We start from the raw sequence: 18,249 nt of genomic DNA, 5'->3' as shown, positions 1-18,249 counted from the left end.
ACCCATGACCTTGGCATTGCAAGCACCATGTTAAATTTTAACGAAACCGCAAGTAACACATTACATTAATCATGAAATTTAGAAGTATTTGTTGTAAATCATACAAGACATCAGCCCTTGACCCAGAATCTCTTGTGCTTGTATCAGAATATATTTTTAATGGCCTCATTCTGAGAAATCTGATCATAAATATGTTTGCTGATCAAACGCAGGAGCAGATCCCAGCATCACACATCGTCTCTTATATAACAGAAGCCCTGCAGGATTTAGTGACCCGAGGACTGATAACAACAACATTATCAACTCAAGTTTAAAGGAATAGTTCACCCCAAAAAACAATCAATATATTTTGTCCCTAATATAGATGATAAACATTATGAATGGGTGACAAGATTGTAAATTCAAAGCTTGTGTTAATAAAACATCATATTATGTGTAGAGTTGTTCCGATTCCGATACTAGTATCGGAAATATCTCCGATACCACAACAAATTCTGGCATCGGCATCGGCGAGTACATGAACCCATATACCGATCCGATACCATTTTCTTAAAAAAGACCTAGTTATGACCGCAAGCTTTGCCTAACCGCTGCACGGTTCTTCTTCGCTGCTCAAAATGCATTGAAAACACAGGAAGTTGTGCTGTGTTGCCACAAGCAACCCCTGTTTAGAGCAGCGAAGAAGAAATGAAAACGCGTTAGCAGCCCTTATCTATATATGACTGGATCACTTATCACATTCTAAACTGCCAAAAGACAGTGAAGCCGCTACTATATTATAGATCAGTGGTTAGCAGTATGTCTCTGTAGTACCGGTAGTTACAGACTCTCGAGTATATTCAGTACCGGTCTGCGTTCAGTCGCTTCCGTGTAAGTCAAAACGCAGGGCTCCAGACAGTAGCCGAATATATACTAGTGTCTGTGAATATTAAACTGCAAAATACTATTTAAATATTACTCCCGCAAAATCTACATCTCTGTGGGTGACTGGCACAGATGCGCGAGAGCTCGCTGTTTTGTAGTCTCTGCTGTGTGTCATGAGGACACGAACGCATAAAACCGTCACTTCATGAGAATTTACCGTTTCATTTGAGAATACTGTCATATCATAAACACAGACACTCAAAGATCTTCATGGCAGCCCATTAAAATAAATGTTTGGTTTACATGAGTAAATTGACAATATATAAAGCTACTGTTGTAGCCTACAGTAATAATAATACATCTCTATAATAATAATAATTATGCCTAGATGGTTGCTTGTTTTTTACTTGTTTTTTACTTGTTAGAGATTATCTGATTAATAGATCTTTTTTTATATTCCTAGACTTATTTGTTGCAGTTTTTTATACAGTTATATTGTAAAACTTAAATACCTTTTTTAGTTTGCGGTGTTAGATTTTTGGCTGCATTTGAAGTTCTTTTTTGCATAAGAAAATAAATAATACTGTCAAATTCATGTTAGATAATAAAAATACTGTAATAAATACAGTAGTTCACCATGTATTTGTTCATGTTTTATTGAGGGATCTGTCTGAAGCACACCATAAAAACATTCTAGCAATTTACACAGGGCTAGTAGTATATACAGCTGTATATACAGATATACACCCAGGTATCGGATCAGTACTCGGTATCGGCCGATACCCTGAGCCCAGGTATCGGAATCGGTATCGGGAAGAGAAAAAGGGTATCGGAACATCTCTAATTATGTGCAGATGCAAGACTTCCTGATAGAAAGTGTGTTTGTGTGGGTCAATTTTGTCTGAAGCTGATCCTGATTATATGTTCTCGTCTCGTGTCGTTCTGTTCTCTTCACTGGATCTTGGATCTTGTTGCTTTGCTCTTCCTGTAGAACAAATTTTACTGTGTCCAGTGTGACCCATTTACAGGACCTGAGAGAGACACACAGCACGCTGTAGCCTACTTACACTAGCCTATATATACCAGCACAGCACGCTCATTCAAAAGTTAGCTCTGGAGGTGTGTGTGAAGAGAGATGATGATGTATTTAATCAGTGTTTGCATTCATCACTGTCATTATGAGTGTTTATTTGTTCAAGCTTCACTGTTAGTATTGCTCAAAGCAAATGCAATGCACTGAAGTCAATCATTGTTCTGGGTTCGTCAGATGACATTCAGTGTGTTGTGTTCATATAGTAGATGTCTGCCATGAACTCATCTGCTCTCAGCGATCTCTGATATTCTACGTTGAGCTATTTGTGACGCTCGTATGTCCCTGAGGTCTGATCACACAGATCTGTGGCCCAGAATACTTTACAAGAAGTAAAATTAGTAGCAGCTCATCTAAAAACTGAAGATGATGAGGGTCGCGTTTACACCTTCTATTAACATCCGTCTCAGCTGATCCCATCGCAAGGGAACAGCATTAAATAAAAAAGATAACGGGGAACCTTCTCAGAATGTTATAGACGTTAATGGTACGTTTGTTCAGAGATTTAAAAAAAAAATTTGAATGGTTTTTTTTCCACGAAACATTTTAAATGTTCCGACATTTGAAACCACTTTGGAAACTTTTGGAATTCAAAAGTTGCAACTTTTGAAACATTTAAAAGTAACATTCTCATAAATGCAAAAATGATACAATGGAATGTTCCCTTAAACAAGAAAATAATGTTTTAAAAAATCCAGGTGGAAAAAGCAATTAAAAAAAGTACCTCAATATCTTGAATCTTTTTTTTATTTCTTATTTTAAAGCTTGGTTTTATCTTGTTTTCATTTATTTTAAGTCATCTCGAGGCCCTCTAGTGGATGTCGTACGCCTGGTTGAGAATCACTGAATCATTAGAGTGTGTGTGTGTGTGAGTGTGTGTTTAATAGTTATGTACGGTCTAGAGTTGTTGGTATTGTTTTGATTGTGGAACATTCCTGTAACATGCCATCATTACTGATGAAATAGAGAAAAGGGAAGAAACAGGAGGCTGGAGAGCGCTAGGAGGGATTCGAGAACAAACGCTGTTCTCTCTAGGATGGAGACTGAGCTACATTTAACACACACACACACACACACACAGTGAGAATGTAGTACTTCAGCCAGTGAAAGTGAAACGACTGACGGACACAGATGCATCGTATCACTGACACAGAACCAAACGACATGCAGGATTTAACATCAGGTATGTGACTAACAGAACCGTGTGTGTGTGTGTGTGTGTGTAACTGTGTCATTGTTTGACAGGCAGCAGGAGACCACGAGTTCAATCTTAAAACCCTGTTATGCCTAAAGACACTTGCATTGCTCAGACTAAATGAAATATTATCTCATCTCAAATGACATCTATTAACAGCTGCATAAAGGACAAAATGTTTATGGAATGTTCTTGTAACTTTATTAATATTTGATATATTTTCTTATCATGCTCCTTGAACAAATTTCTCTGGATGTCTTGATGTTATCTGCAGTTGTTGAACGTTCTCATAATGTTGAGAAAATGTTCTTAGAACAACATTCTCAAAATGTCCTCATGTTTTTTGTAACCTTTTAAGTTATATTTTGGATGAAAAAGATAGTAGCATGTTGTAAAACTGTTTTTTTTGTAACGTTTAAGCAACATTATAATCATGATAAGAAAACTGGTTGTATTACCTAAATTTGTTCCCCGAGGCATCACGATCTCTGTATTTTGAAAGCAGACATACAAATCTTGGCAAATCTGAGCAGTTTGAGATACTGAGAAGAGACATTAAATTACTGTATTTTTTTTATCTTGAGATACATCTGAGAAACATTAGATAACATTCACAACTCATTTGACTTCTGTAATTTGATCAACTTCCAAATGAATCTGAAAATTCCAACAACATCTGGAATTAAGGAAGTAATTGAGTCTGTTTTCATGTCATGTGACTTTAAGCAAAATCCTCACATTGTTCTGTGTTTAATCTCATTGTTGTCTTCAACAAAATGTCAGATTAGTCAGAGGGAAGTAGGAGGCAGCTCGAGTCACGCTGCTTTTGGAGTGTTTTCTGCGTCTCAGAACAATGAACAGGACAGCGACGTGATGTTTAGCTGAAAAAACAACGTTATGTTGATGCATTTGTTCAAAGCAGCACAGTAGGCTTTCTGTAAATACAGATCTGACGACTCAAACAACCAAGTGAGGGATTTTGGCTGCAGTCAGATTTTCATTACATTTGTATTCATTATGCAAACTGACTTGAGGAACAAGCAGTCCATCATAGTACACGATGGCAAGAGGAAACTAGATCAAGTACACAAACTAGAGCAGAAGAGGAAGATGTAGATTCATTTTCACATTTAAAGAGGAGTAATTGTAGCATGTGTATTTGTTTATGACTGTAGCTAGTTTAGTTCTTCTGTCTTCAGCTGTTTTCTGAAGGTTATGATGGTCATATGGAGATTTAATCTCATTCCACCGCTCAGGAACAGAGACGGTGAAGGGTCTGGAAAGCAACTTTGTACAGTGTTGTGTGTAATTTCTGAAAGCCTTCAATTTAATGCTGGGAGTTCAGCGGTAAGTGATTCGTTACTTAATGATTCAGTGTTTTTGAACGAATCAAGTGAGTCAATGATTCAGTGAGTCATCCATAAAGAATATGTAAGTAAGAGCCGATAAAACACTGATGGGAATATTGTTTCAGAGTAAATTACATTTACACCACCAAAAAACGCTGCAACTTTTCTTTCTTGACAAGCAACTTTTTTAATTGGCCGAGTGAAAGATTTATAAACAAAATGTTTGAACTTTTATTAAAATAGCAACTTGCTCCACTTCTGAAATGACTTTGTTTTGCTGCTTATGTCTTTTAGGCAGGGCAGGCTGTTGTGTTAAAGGTTAAGTGTCTAATTTCTGCTTCACCAAAATGATTCATAATTAGTTTGAACAGCCCAACATGACATCACCCTGTGGCAGATCTATACAGGTGGAGCTGGGGATGGTGAAGGGCTCACATGTTTATTCACATGTGAATAATGAACCTATCGGACTGCGCCATCTAAAGTTTCATGACAGAACTTTCTATTAATTATGCAGCTCTGAAATACAATGCAAAAGGGCTGCGAGAGCAGTTTCTTAAACAATCTGATTAAAGCAAAGCAAACACACAGATGTTATAAACGGTTATTTAATCGGCTTTAGTGAATGTATTGTTTGAAACTGTTGAAGCAGATCAAATTGGGATGCATTTTTCTAATCTAGATTAATCCCATATGCTGCTGAACACTTGTGTTAAACTACACGGATCCTGATGAGAAGACTAACCGGACATTCATGGTTTGTCCAGTTAACCTGTGTTTTCTCTCGGTGCAGGTGTTCTGATCTCGTGTGTCATCGGTCATGGCGCTGGTCCAGTCTCTCCCCGTGTCTATTGACCATCCGGGACCAGGCCTGGACCCGCGTCTCCATCCCGCCTCACCTCCCATGATGGGAGCGATGGGTGCCGTCAGCAGCATGATGCAGAGTCACGTCTCTTATCCTGACCGCGCTAACATTGAGGTCAGCACCAGATTCCGCAAGGGCACGCCGGGCTCCGGACGCCTGCTGTCCGAAACCTCACAGGACGCTCAGAGGGGAAGCCGGACTCCGTCCAGCAAGAGGAGGAACATCGCTAGTAGGACCAAGGGCTTCGGTACTCGTTCATATTCGCATGAGGACTTGATAAGGGACTGGGACGATAATCATTTGGATGTGGGTACAACTGGTTTGGACGCACCTCCGAAACTGGTTCCAGTGTCTGGACAATTAGAAAGAGTGAGTGTTATGGTTTAATAAAATGATTCAGTTATCCTTCCCTCCTGTGACTCCCTGTGTTATAATAAGGCCAATAGCTTAAAGAAAAAAAAGTTAATAAAACAACATTTTATATATATAGATATGATATATAATCACTCACACACAGACACACACACACATATATGTATATATGTATGTATATATAAATTCTAATATTGTACAGAATATATATATATATATATATATATATATATATATATATATATATATATATATATATATATATATAAAGTTAAATTAAGTATTTTTATACATTTAAATATTTTAAGTGGAATTTTTTTTTTTTGATTTTTTTTGAATTTTTTTTGGTATATATTTATATTTTAAGTAAATATATAAATATATATATTATACATTTTATTACATTAATTGTTTTATTTTTTATGTATTACATTTTTATAAATTTTATTAATTAAATTATACCGTATTTACATTATTAAATAAGATCTAGATTATGAGAAAGGTCTTCAGCACAACAAACTTGCTAACACTATTAAATGTAATGTTTACCTATAATATCACTTTTATTTATTCTATATTGTGCTGGTTACGCAATTTTTAATGCTTTATTATTTTAATTTCCTTCAAACATTTTATGACTGTTTTTTAATTACTTTTATGGAAAGCATTTTGTATTATATACCACTGTGAATGATATGTGCTGTATAAAACTGGCCCATTTAACATTCCAAACAAAAAGTTTTGATCAAGATCCTGATGATTTCTGGTGTTTGTTTCTCTCAGAACGTTCAGCAGGCCATAATCAGACCCACTGCCTTCAAACCCGTGCTCCCTAGGAGCCGTAACGGCGTGCAGTATCTGTCCCCGCGGCTCGGAGCCGGTCTGTCGGGAAGCCAAGGAAACCTCAGCATGAGTTCTCCAGAGGACGAAGATGTTGGGCCGGCGACCATGGAACGGCGCAGTTCTTACAGCGGCGCTCGCAACGCTTTGACCAGCCAGTCCTTTACCATGACGGACACGGCTCGCAACTCTTTAACCAACCTGCCGGCGTATAACAGCCCCGTGTACAACCCCAGCCACAGCGAGGCGAGCAAACATCACGGAAACTCCAACTCGGACAGCGGCCGCTCCTCGTCCAGCAAGAGCACGGGCTCCCTGAGCGGCCGCGGGCCCCTGCTGACCGAACCGCTGTCCCCGGCACCCATCCAGACCTACGAGGCCATCGTCAGAGATCTGGAGGACAAGCTGAGGGAGCGAGACCTGGAGCTGCAGCAGCTCCGAGAAAACCTGGACGACAACGAAGTAGCCATCTGTCAGGTGTGTGAGAGACGGATTTCATCTCCAACAACACTAAACCAGAAGCAGTCTGTATTCGGAGGATTTATCAAGATGAGAATTAGCTTTACCTTGAAGACTTGAGAACTTAGAGTTGAGCCAGACTACTGTGGAAAAATACCAAATATTAAACTGATATGAACAGGTCAACAGTCAATTCCAGAAGTAAACATTTCTGTAGAAATAAGTTTTTAATAATAACAATAATTATAATAATAATGATAGACATTTAAATGGACATGAAAATTAGTCAAAATCTGGTATAATGCATTAAATAGAAACATTTATGTTAAAAATTTTACACTGTCCCTTTTCAAATAAATTAAAAGGGAGAAAAAAATTATATACTGTATATACACACACAATATATGTAAACTTATTTTATATTTTAATACTTTATTTTAATTAAAAAAAAAAAAAAAAAAAATATATATATATATATATATATATATTAGGGGTGTAACGGTTCACAAAATTCACGGTTCGGTTCGATACGATACACTGATGTCACGGTTCGGTTCGGTTCGGTTCGATACGTTTTAGATACAGCAAAATGTAAAAACATCTCAACTTTTCAGAATGCCGCAAGCGCACCGCGGGTCATGTGACAAGAACCAACCAATCAGCTTCATCCTTTCCCGTAACAACGTTGAGAGCTCAGCCAAGATGAAGGAACAGCTGATCATAGTTGTATATGGATTGCAATTTTGAAATAAATTCAGTAGCAGAGCTACTGCAAGCGATTTTTAGAGCTGCAAATCCATTTATCCTTCGCTGAAATTTCCGCGTCTCATGGAGAGAGCACGTCATTGTTGCTTAGCAAAGACAGACGCCTCATGAGCGCTTCTGCCCGAGCGCTTTGGAAAGGAGGAGAAAGACGCGCTTAGCGTTTTCCATGCGTTTTTAGGCACGATATGTGAACGGCCCCTAAGGCGCTCGCTCACTCAGCACGCGCTGAAGGCTCGTTGCAAAATGTCTAATGCATTTAACAGACCAGAAATATAAGATCCTAAAATAACCAACAGGTCTGGTGTTTGGGTTGGATTCCCTGTAAGCTATAGTGTCTAAATGCTGCAGGGATAGTTTGCTGCGTGCATGTTTCTCCTTTTTTTCGTCTTTTCCCAGATAGTACTGACGCATATATCCCAGATATTCCCGCTGGTTTTTTTTTTTTTTTGTAATCCCGCTGGTGTACCCTGTCATGTTGCAGATGCGACATACCGTTGTTTATTTATCCACCACTCTCTTGCCATCACCATTATAGCTTAAAGGGAATCCAAAGTGCACCCAAACACCAGACCTGTTGGTTATTGGGGGATCTTCTCATTTCTAGTCTGTTAAACGCATTGGCTATTTTGCAACGAGCCTTCAGCGCGTACTGAGTGAGCGAGCGCCTGCTGAGTAGCCTAACATAAACATATAAGATGGTGTTTTTTTCTTCTTCGGGAGTGTCAGGGGCGTTGCCTGTTACGTTGTTTGGGTTATTGGGCTACCTTGTTGAACGCATATCATTATATTTCTTTCTCTCTCTTTTTTTTTTTTTCAAATATAATTAATTACTCCAACGAACCGTTCGGTATACATAATGCGTACCGCGTACCGAACCGAAAGCGTCGTACCGAACGGTTCAATACGAATACGCGTATCGTTACACCCCTAATATATATATATATATATATATATATATATATATATATATATTATATATATACATATACATCATATATATATACATATACATACATACACGCACAATATGTAAACAATTTATAATTTAATACTATTATTTTTTAATCTATAAGAATTATTTAATATATTAAAATAAAGAATTACATTTAAAAATATATGTATTTTTAAGTACAATTTATTGTAATTTTTGTAAATGCTAAAAAAAAAATAATAATTGTACCATTGTTTGTCATTCAAGTCCTTTTCTATTGCTTCACTGAGGGAAAAAATAAATATATACTTTATATCTGTTCAAACAACCCAAATTCACAATTTAAAATACTGTTTTGTCTTAAATTGTGATTAATCCTTGGTTTGGTTCAGGGCTCAGATCAGTGTTTTCTAATATCTATAAATAAAACGATGAGGAAATTACATTTAGTACAAAAACAACACACTACAATTCTAACGATAACAGTGAAACAATATCATTGGAATCACAAGGGATAAAAACATTAACAGCCAATCAGAATCCATCCTGCTTTCGTGGTTGGTGCAGATGCTAATATAGGTTTAGTTTTTGGTGTTAAGCACACAAACTCCAGTCACAGATTCTAAAGGTTGTGTGTGTGTGTGTGTGTGTGTGCAGGTGTACGAGGAGCGTCAGAAGCGCACAGAGCTGGAGATGGAGGAGTTCAGACAGACGTGTGCAGCGAAGATGCAGAAGGCGTCTCATAAAGCGCAGCGCGAGCATCAGCTCCTGCAGCTCCAGGTGTTTCAGCTTCAGCAGGAGAAGAAGAAGCAGCAGGACGACATGACACAGCTCCTGCAGGAGCACCAGAGACTCGAGGAGCGCTGCACATCCTACGAACGAGAACACACACAGCTGGGGCCCAGACTGGAGGAGACCAAGTGGGAGGTGAGGAGTCACAGACACTTCTGTTTTGTTTAGCAAAAACTCAGAACTCAATGACCTCTGACCTCCTTGTGTCTCTCTCAGGTGTGTCAGAAGTCTGGAGAGATCTCCCTGCTGAAGCAGCAGATGAAGGACCTGCAGGCCGATCTGGCGCAGCGTGTCGGTGAGCTGGTGACGCTGCGTGGACAGCTGCGAGAGGTTCGAGCCGAGCTTCAGACGTGTCAGAGTCAGCTGCAGGAGGCGCACACAGCCTCACACACACGGACGCTGGAGCTCGAGGTCTGCGAGAACGAACTGCAGCGCCGCAAGAGCGAGAACCAGCTGCTCCGGGACAAAATAAGCCGTCTGGAAGAAGAGTCGTCTCACCTGCGCACAGACGACAGCGAGGAGCTGAAGGCACACAAGCAGCAGATCGACCGGCTGAAGGCGGAGCTCGCTTACGAAACCCAGCGCTCGTCCAATCAGGCGTCAGCGTTCGAGAGCGAGAGAAAGAGCTGGGAGGAGGAGAAGGATAAAGTGATCCGCTATCAGTCTCAGCTGCAGCAGAACTACGTGCAGATGTACAAGAGGAACCGAGATCTGGAGCGATCGCTCCGTCAGATTAGCCTCGAGCTGGAGAACCGGGAACAGGACGATGACAGCAGCGGGAACGAAGTCACGTTCGACGACATCGCTGCGACCGAGATCTGACATCAGTAATCGTCTACTGCCGCACTCATTTCAGATTGTGCCGAGTTAGAAACCGTTCACACAGAATGCGTTTTTAGAAAGCGAGACACATTAATGCGTGAGTGCAAAGGTCAAACACATGCATGAAGCGTTGAGAACCAGTGGAATCTGTGTGAACGGCTCCTAATACCTTTTCATGTTTGTTAAATGATTTGTGTGGCACAATAATTGGTGCAACTTCGTTAACTCTGTGTCATTAATTCTTTTGGACATGTGACACAAACTCACAGAAGTGCACTTTTTATTTCCATCAGCTACGTTTCCATCCAAAGTTGCAAATAAAACTTGGAACACTGCGTAAAACTGTCGCGAATAAAGCACGTTTCCATCAAGAGGAAGAAAATGGTTGGCGGAAATAATAACTATTAAAATAGTACTATTAATAAGGATGCCTGACGTTTGGGACGCAATCACGTGAGACACCTCTGAGGGGGAACTAAAAAATAAATAAATAAGAATTAACATTATAAGAATAAAGCCGTAGCATTGCGAGATTAAAGTCGTAATATTTTGAGAATAAAGTCAAAATGACCAGAATAAAGTCGTAGGAATATGAGAATAAAGTATTGTAAGATTAGAGTTGATATGTTTAGAAAAAAAAAGTCGTAGCATTGTGCGATTATTCTCATAATAATACTTTACTCTTTCAGCGCACAATACTACGGCTTTTCTCGTAATCGACTATTTTCGAAATTTATTTAAAATAAATCACAATTTCATCTTGTATTTCTTAAATTTTTTTTTTTTAATATGTAAAATACAACTTATTTCTGCAACATCACTCTCATATTGAAGTGACTTTTGACTTCATTCTCAAAATATAAAATCTCTAAAGTCAAAATCACCAGATGTAAGTCATAAAAAGTTGTAATATTTTGAAAATAAAGTTAAAAACATTTTTTTTTTTTACTATGGCACTAAGACGCTGTTGTTGTTCTCAGGCGTTTCATAACGAGTCAGACTTTATTTGAGATGGTGTGTGATGAGACTGGTTTGCTGGTTTAAAGTCAAAAGTACAGTAATACTGTGATTGTGCCGTGTCAGAATTACTGTAAACGAGCGTCTGATCAGTAAACGCTGCTCATGTCTTTGTTGAACACGTAATTACAAAGATAGAACCTCAAGCTACTCTCACGTAAAAAAAAAAAAAAAGGGTTTTGTTCTTTAGTAGTTTAATGCATTTATGACGTTTTAGGCTCTTTAAATCAACAACAAACTGCACATGCATCCAAGAAGAATCTCTTGCAGTAATTTTGACACGAGCTGAACGCGGTGTGATTTAACACTAATGTGAGGAATATAAACTCTGTTCTCTCATAAAAGCTATTGACTGTTATATTTACACCAAAACAAACCCATTACTCCTCACAGACGCTCACATAATAACGTATAGAAGCGTACCATGTAGAAGCCACTGTGAATAGACCAAAGCCGTGCTTGTATCTCGTGGGTGATTGTGGCGGTATTGTAATTTTTTAATTAAATAACAGTATTTGTATGAAGCCAATACATTGTATATTTTTCGTGCTGTATATTTAATGTTCCTATGAGCGGTTTGTAATTAAACACCTGCAGTGACTCACATTTACTGTGTTTTATTCAATATTTAGCCACAATCTGATGGTTTTTAAAGGCTGTCGTTAACCCTGAACACCTGGCGTTCACCCGGCACCCATCCAGGATCAATTAAACTGTTAAAGGGCTCAGCACTGCTAATAACAAATACAGCCAATGAACATGTTTGAGCATCTTTAATTGTGTTACAAATCTGGGTTTGATCTTTATGGTGCGGCCAAATTGACCCTAACTGGATTCACGTTAAAATAGAACATTTTTGACATTTAATATTTCTCAATGTGTTTGATAATTAATCACATTGTTTTGTTAGCCTAGACTAGCTTCTGTGCTGCAGGGACACAGTTCAATACACAGTAATGCATTCACAAATAATAACAACACATTTGATCGATGATAGTGTGTGTTTTATTGGTGTATTTGATAGGTTTCTGTGTGTGTGTGTAGAGCAAGAAACATCGAGACTGATCCTTCATCTGAGTTTAGAGTCAGTCTGTCATCAACTACACACACACACACACACACACACACGCATGCATATATAATGGAGTACTTTAGAATAAAACACATTCAAGCTGAAGGGGTTTTCAGTAAGCGTGTGATATTTTAGGCTTTTTTAGTGTCATTTTTTATCTGTTCAACAGCTTGAATCACGTCAGACTTCTTGACCTTGTCTCCGAACTCCATCTCTCTGTGTTCCAGCAGGATTCCCTGAGCAATAAACAGACAGGAAGGTGGTTTTGAGCAAGATTTGGGGTATGTATTTATTTGATCGCTGTGTTGACTGTGTGTGATCGTTCCCATCTACACACACCTGTGCACCCGGTCCGATGACATACACCGCCCCCAGCAGGAAGCCTTCGCCCCGCACGTTTCCCCAGAATCCTCTCTGATACGCCCTCCATCCGCTCGTCCAGACTCCGGCCCGCAGGATCCCCGAGACAGCCATCCAGCGCTTCAGCGGCCCGTAGAACGCTCTCTGATCACACAACAGAGACGTGACGGGTGTGTGTGTGTGTGTGTGTGTGTGTGTGTGTGAGAGTGTGTGTGTGTGCGTGTGAGTGTGTGTGTGTGTGTGTGTGTGTGTGTGTGAGTATGTGTGAGTGAGTGTGTCTATGTGTGTGTGTGTGTGTGTGTGTGTGTTAGTGTGTGTGTGTGTGTGTGTATGTGTGTGTGTGTATGCGTGTGTGTGTGTGTGTGTGTGTGAGAGTGTGTGTGTGTGTGTGTGTGTGAGAGTGTGTGTGTGTGCGTGTGAGTGTGTGTGTGTGTGTGTGTGTGTGTGTGTGTGTGTGTGTGAGTATGTGTGAGTGAGTGTGTCTATGTGTGTGTGTGTGTGTGTGTGTGTGTGTGTATGTGTGTGTGTGTATGCGTGTGTGTGTGTGTGTGAGAGTGTGTGTGTGTGCGTGTGAGTGTGTGTGTGTGTGTGTGTGTGTACCTCTCTGCACATGAATCATCCCGGTCTCCTCACAGCGATGATAACGGCTCCTGAACTCTCCCACAGTTCTCTGGCCTTAAACACTCGATCATCTGCAGATCACGGGAACAAATTCACATTTCACGTTCAAGACTGTGGCAAGAGAGCGTTTCAGCAGGACATCACGAGTCATGAGACGGTTACATCACAAATCTGTCAGACTTTGCCAAATAATCCTGTTTCAAACTAAATCTGTGCCTCGTTTGCCAAATCAGATACATCAACCCAAAAGACAAAACTGAACATAAAATAATGGCTTATTCAGATTTATGCCAAAAATTTGAAAAAAGGAATAAAACGAATTGTTTCCAGCACAGAACCCTCACTATATTTCTCTTATTTTCCCTAACCCTAAAAAATGTCATTCATTAGATTTAAAACCTCAAATCAAGTGTCATATGTATAGTAAATAAAACACACGTCACAAGCAGAACATCTGTCAGGGGTTGGTAGGTTTGAGAAGCTGAGTCTACAGATGTAGAGGAACAGCATCCTCACTCACCTCCGAGTGTCCTGAGGTCGCTCTCGCTCAGGTGAGAGAGCTCTGCGCACCGCGGCTGTGTGAGGAACAGCTCCGTGAAAGACTGTAAGGCCTCGATGAGGGTCAGAGCGAGAGAGCCGACGGCGCGGGTCACCAGCTCCATCGCAGCAGACTGAAGGAGTGTGTGTGTGTGTGTGTGTGATCAGTGTTCAGCAGCTCACGAGGTCTTCCTGGAGCTCAGCGGCTGTGAATGTTGTGTAAGCTGGGAGGAGACTGACCTCTGTTCTCACAAACATTTGCTCTTTCTCACAGCGATTACAGCTGATCATCTGATGAATCTGAGGCACTCTGGGTGTTTGGTTTTTGTTTGGTTTTTAATCTCATGGACTATTTTCATGGAGAAAACTGTACCTCACTTACTAAAATTTAAAATAGAACACACAGAAAAATTTAAGACCCATTTTTCCTAAGAATCTCAAACTTAATTTGGATTAACTTGATTAAAAGCTCAACATAACAGCTAATGAAGACTGACTTAACAAACTCTGATTATGTAACGTACAACACAACAGCAAAGTTCAGTAAACATGAGTATAATTTAATATCAGTATGCATGAGATTTAAGTGACTAGTAGAACAGAAGAATGTGAAGCACACATCATGTTGGTGTTTAGGCTCCATCCTCTTCCTCCTGCACGTGACACACACACACACACACACATCACAATCTCTCTCTGCATGAACACGAGCGTGTCATTCTCTGAGTGAGTGAAGTGAAGGGTCACCTGCTGTCTCTCGGCTGCGTCTGATGCGTCTTCAGTCTCTGCTCGCTCTGATTCCTGTCAATCATTGCACATATCAGAAATGAAGAAGGAGTTCTTACAGTTTTCTTTTTTAAATGCTTGCACACATTTTTTTTAGCTATGGCTCCTTATGCACTTATAAACTGTATTTACAGTATGTACAGTACAACTGATGAATTAAGAGTTGCTTTGAAATTTGATACTGTCATGAAACATTGTAGCAGATCTAAGGACTCAGTGAATGAGTGAATGGTTTTTCTAAATGTTGCTCTTCTAGTTCCACTTTTAGTGTCTTTTATTGGCCTGGTTACACACAAAAACAATCCTGATAAACTGACCAAATAGCATTATACAGAGACTTCGCTTTTAATGGTATTTAATGTTTGGTAGATTGCATTTAAAAAAACACTTTTTATGAACTCTTCTCCTTGCACTGCCTGATGTTGTCCAGCAGGTGTCGCTAGTGTGCAGCGTTCTGAATGTTTTGAATCAGTTTGTGAGGCAGCTTCTAAAAGCACAGTTTCTCCCATCAGCATTAATATATTTTTAGATGGTGTTATGTATTTAATTTTATTTGTATGGTTCTGAAACAGCAGGATAGCTGTATGATATGAGCTTTAGACTCTAAACTAGTTTAAGTTTTGCTGGACGATGCAGAATTCTCACTTTGTCCTCGGTTTCTGTCCGTCTCTCATCAGAGTCTTCTTCTGTCGTCTCTGGTTCAGGCTCGTTCTCTTCGGACGGGACGTCTGCTTTATGGTTTTCCTTCTGAACACAGTTTCATTAGATCTTCATGAAAACGGGACGATTGTGATCCACGTGTCTCGTGATCTCACCTGCGTGTCCTGAGACTGTGATTGGTGTGTGTTCAGGGTCTCAGAGGGTTGCTCCTCACCTGCGACAGCTTCGCCGGAGTCCTCCTTCATTATGGAGAAAATGCAAAGAGCAGCGGGTTTTATTTAGCACAGCTCTCTGATGGAGAGGATCTTCATGCGACTGATCACCTGATCTTCTGCGAGCTCTTTCACGGTCTCGGACTCGGTCTGATCTCCAGGATCTTGTGCAGTGTCTGTCTGCAGAGAGAGACTGAATGATATCAGTAATACACCAGCAGAGAGAGTCGTGTGTGTGTGTGTGTGTCAGTGCTACACACAGTTGAGCAGAAGCACAGACCTGATCTGGAGGACTGAGCTTGCTCTCGTCTGCTGGTTGTGTGTGCTGCTGAAACACAACAGAGCTGTGAGTGATCATGAGGAACATACAGTGTGGTTTAATCTGTGTGTGTGTGTGTGTGTGTGTGTGAGCTGCGGTCACCTGGAGCTGTGTCTCCTCGTCCTGCAGGAGTTTCTGATGCACAGCTTCAGCATGAAGACGCCGCTGCTCCTCCTCTAACTCTCTCTTCTGAGATGATTTCTGATCAAATGATGCTCTGATTAATAACAGCAACATCCTGCTCTGAATGACGGCATCAACCGTTTCTTACCCAGAAGCCCCACCAGACTCCCTCTGAGACACCATTACTAGTGTGTGTGTGTGTGTGTGTGTGTGTGTGTGTGTGTGTGTGTGTGTGTGCGTGTGTGTGTGTGTGTGTGTGTGTGTGACCTGTTCCTGGAGCTCCTGGTTCTGCTTGTATTTGAGGATCCAGAGCGCCAGGGACTCGATGGGATCCTGCGGTCTGTGCTCGATCAGCTCGGCGAGACCCTGAGAGAGACAGAGCCCCAGAGTCCCGCTCACAAACTGCGAGTCCATCTCAGCACACGATCAACCTAGAAAACAGATAACCTTATTTCATTTATCAAACATTAAAACCGCCGTCAAAAGACGCGTTGTCGCTAAAGTTAGCGCGCAGACACGTTGTTTGTATTAGCGTGTTTTGGTTACAATCTCCATGGTAACAGCGCACCATCGAAACACTTCCGGCTTGCGACTATTGTTTAGAAATGTTCCTACAGAAACATGAAGATTACAACCTTATTTAAAAGTCTCAAAAACAGTTTTTTTTACAGCATTCTACTAACTTTATTTTCACTCAAAGGTAAACGTTATTTCAACGTTTATTTGTAATATTCTAAGAGCGTACAGTTTCACTGTCATGATTAAAATGCCATTTAAAGGTTGCAAAACGTTTTTTAGAAAGTGCAAATAACATCATATTTTTTGAGAACACTGACCTCAGAAATGTTTTGAGCATGTATATGATTGATTACACTAAAGTGCACATTCATCCCCCTAAAAACCAGATGCTTTAATATGCACACTTTATTAAACATGGCATGAAAGTGTACTTTTTAAAAAATATACTGGCCCAGGAACAGCTTTTTTTTTTATCTTTAAGAGCAATAGATCTCACTTCCATCTTTGCAACATGACTTAAAATGAAGAAAAACAAGCTTTATTAAATCAGATTAATTATTTTAATTTGTTCCATCAACAACTGTGAAGAATCAGTTTTCTCATGGATATACAGTCATTTCAAGGCCTGAAAATGTGAGAAAGACTCATGGAAATGTATATTATCAATACAAATTTGATCAAGTTTTTATTTGATCATAAAAATTCAAGTAACAAATGTTTTTTTTTTAAAGGTTTTAATTTTAGTTCCAGCTCCGGTTACAGTAACTATAATATCCTTGAACTACAGTACAAGTAATAAAATGAACTGAGATATTTGTTTAGTGTGGAGGGATTGTTTCAAAAGTGTTATTAATCTTTCTAAATATAGAAACTTATAAAACAGGGCTTCTCAAATGCACTAAATGTTAATGCAGTTGTCTGTAAAGTGGAAGAAGAGTAAGTGCTCACTAGAGGTCACAGTTTCATCACTTTTAAACATTTTCCCCCAAAAATAGATGCAGGATCAAAATGTTAAAGATACTTTTGTTTGCGAGCATTAATGCTTTGTGTTGCATTGTGACTTATAGTGTTGGTTTTGTCACAGTTCATTTCTGCTGATTCTCCAATGTTTTAATTCTACAGAATGGGACAGAGTGAAAGACAAATGGAATGAAAAGTCAGTTTATGTGCTTGGAAAAGCGACAGCATCTTCAGGTATGATTAGGAAACTGTAGCAGTTAATTTCAGGAGGACACGAGCGAGTCCTGATCGATCAGGAGATCACGAGACGAGACTGTTTTACTGTCTGTTCTTCCCATCAGAGGGTTTCTCACACACGGGTGGGACTCACACGTCCCTGATCAGTGTTTTAAGTTTGTGGTTGTTAATGAAGGAAGTGTGTGTTTGTGTGTGTGTGTTTTAGGGCTTTTGTTTCTGTCAGCTGAGTAAATCTGCTCACACCTGCCTGATGATCTGAACACACCTGTGCATCATCACAGCCAGATGACAAGCACCTTCCTCTCTCATCCTCTTCCTCTGTGCTCTGTGTTTCTCTGCAGTTCTTTACTCTCTATTTGTATTTTTTAAATCTACTACATTTTTAAAGAACATGCAAATGCAATATTTTACCCCAAAACCAGAAGAATAGATTTTATATTTGTTATGTACAGCTCATTCTCAGCTGTGACTCAATAATGCAG

General features: G+C 39.8%; 2 protein-coding genes and 1 long non-coding RNA gene across 5 annotated transcripts; 1 reads left to right on the top strand and 2 right to left on the bottom strand.

Annotated features, from left to right (window-relative positions):
* Positions 1–2,876: 2,876 nt before the first annotated feature.
* LOC113096542 (leucine zipper putative tumor suppressor 2 homolog) lies at positions 2,877–11,966 on the top strand. Its single transcript, XM_026261950.1, has 5 exons — positions 2,877–3,137; positions 5,292–5,732; positions 6,519–7,052; positions 9,388–9,657; positions 9,739–11,966. Exons 2-5 carry the CDS (start codon positions 5,319–5,321, stop codon positions 10,342–10,344), a joined length of 1,824 nt encoding a protein of 607 aa, XP_026117735.1. The 5' UTR covers positions 2,877–3,137; positions 5,292–5,318; the 3' UTR covers positions 10,345–11,966.
* A 153-nt stretch (positions 11,967–12,119) lies between these two features.
* LOC113096544 (uncharacterized) lies at positions 12,120–12,937 on the bottom strand. Its single transcript, XR_003288536.1, has 2 exons — positions 12,773–12,937; positions 12,120–12,669 (listed from the first exon to the last, which is right to left on the bottom strand). It is a non-coding gene; the product is annotated as an uncharacterized LOC113096544 (long non-coding RNA).
* Positions 12,938–14,490: 1,553 nt separating this feature from the next.
* Positions 14,491–16,618, bottom strand: LOC113096543 (DPY30 domain-containing protein 1). 3 transcript variants are annotated; one of them, XM_026261953.1, is made up of 8 exons: positions 16,319–16,618; positions 16,031–16,129; positions 15,890–15,937; positions 15,721–15,789; positions 15,553–15,636; positions 15,383–15,481; positions 14,699–14,752; positions 14,491–14,604 (listed from the first exon to the last, which is right to left on the bottom strand). In XM_026261953.1, exons 1-8 carry the CDS (start codon positions 16,463–16,465, stop codon positions 14,584–14,586), a joined length of 621 nt encoding a protein of 206 aa, XP_026117738.1. In that variant the 5' UTR covers positions 16,466–16,618; the 3' UTR covers positions 14,491–14,583. The 3 variants fall into 3 exon arrangements, with proteins under 3 accessions (XP_026117738.1, XP_026117736.1, XP_026117737.1); XM_026261951.1 differs by having other exon boundaries at positions 15,383–15,484; positions 16,319–16,616; XM_026261952.1 differs by having other exon boundaries at positions 15,383–15,484; positions 15,890–15,934; positions 16,319–16,616.
* Positions 16,619–18,249: the final 1,631 nt, after the last annotated feature.

This window comes from Carassius auratus, unplaced genomic scaffold (genome assembly GCF_003368295.1).
Source record: "Carassius auratus strain Wakin unplaced genomic scaffold, ASM336829v1 scaf_tig00215979, whole genome shotgun sequence".
NCBI lineage: Eukaryota > Metazoa > Chordata > Actinopteri > Cypriniformes > Cyprinidae > Carassius > Carassius auratus.
The sequence above is the reverse complement of the archived record's forward strand: the minus strand, read 5'-3'. Positions and strand labels throughout refer to the sequence as shown.

Coding starts and splice junctions, on each gene's coding strand:
- LOC113096542 (XM_026261950.1), top strand. CDS start 5,319: ATGGCGCTGGTCCAGTCTCTCCCCGTGTCTATTGACCATCCGGGACCA. Junction 5,733..6,518: donor TGTCTGGACAATTAGAAAGA/GTGAGTGTTATG, acceptor TGTTTCTCTCAG/AACGTTCAGCAGGCCATAAT. Junction 7,053..9,387: donor ACGAAGTAGCCATCTGTCAG/GTGTGTGAGAGA, acceptor GTGTGTGTGCAG/GTGTACGAGGAGCGTCAGAA.
- LOC113096543 (XM_026261951.1), bottom strand. CDS start 16,465: ATGGACTCGCAGTTTGTGAGCGGGACTCTGGGGCTCTGTCTCTCTCAG. Junction 16,130..16,318: donor ACCAGGAGCTCCAGGAACAG/GTCACACACACA, acceptor TCATTTGATCAG/AAATCATCTCAGAAGAGAGA. Junction 14,605..14,698: donor ACGCAGCCGAGAGACAGCAG/GTGACCCTTCAC, acceptor TGTCACGTGCAG/GAGGAAGAGGATGGAGCCTA.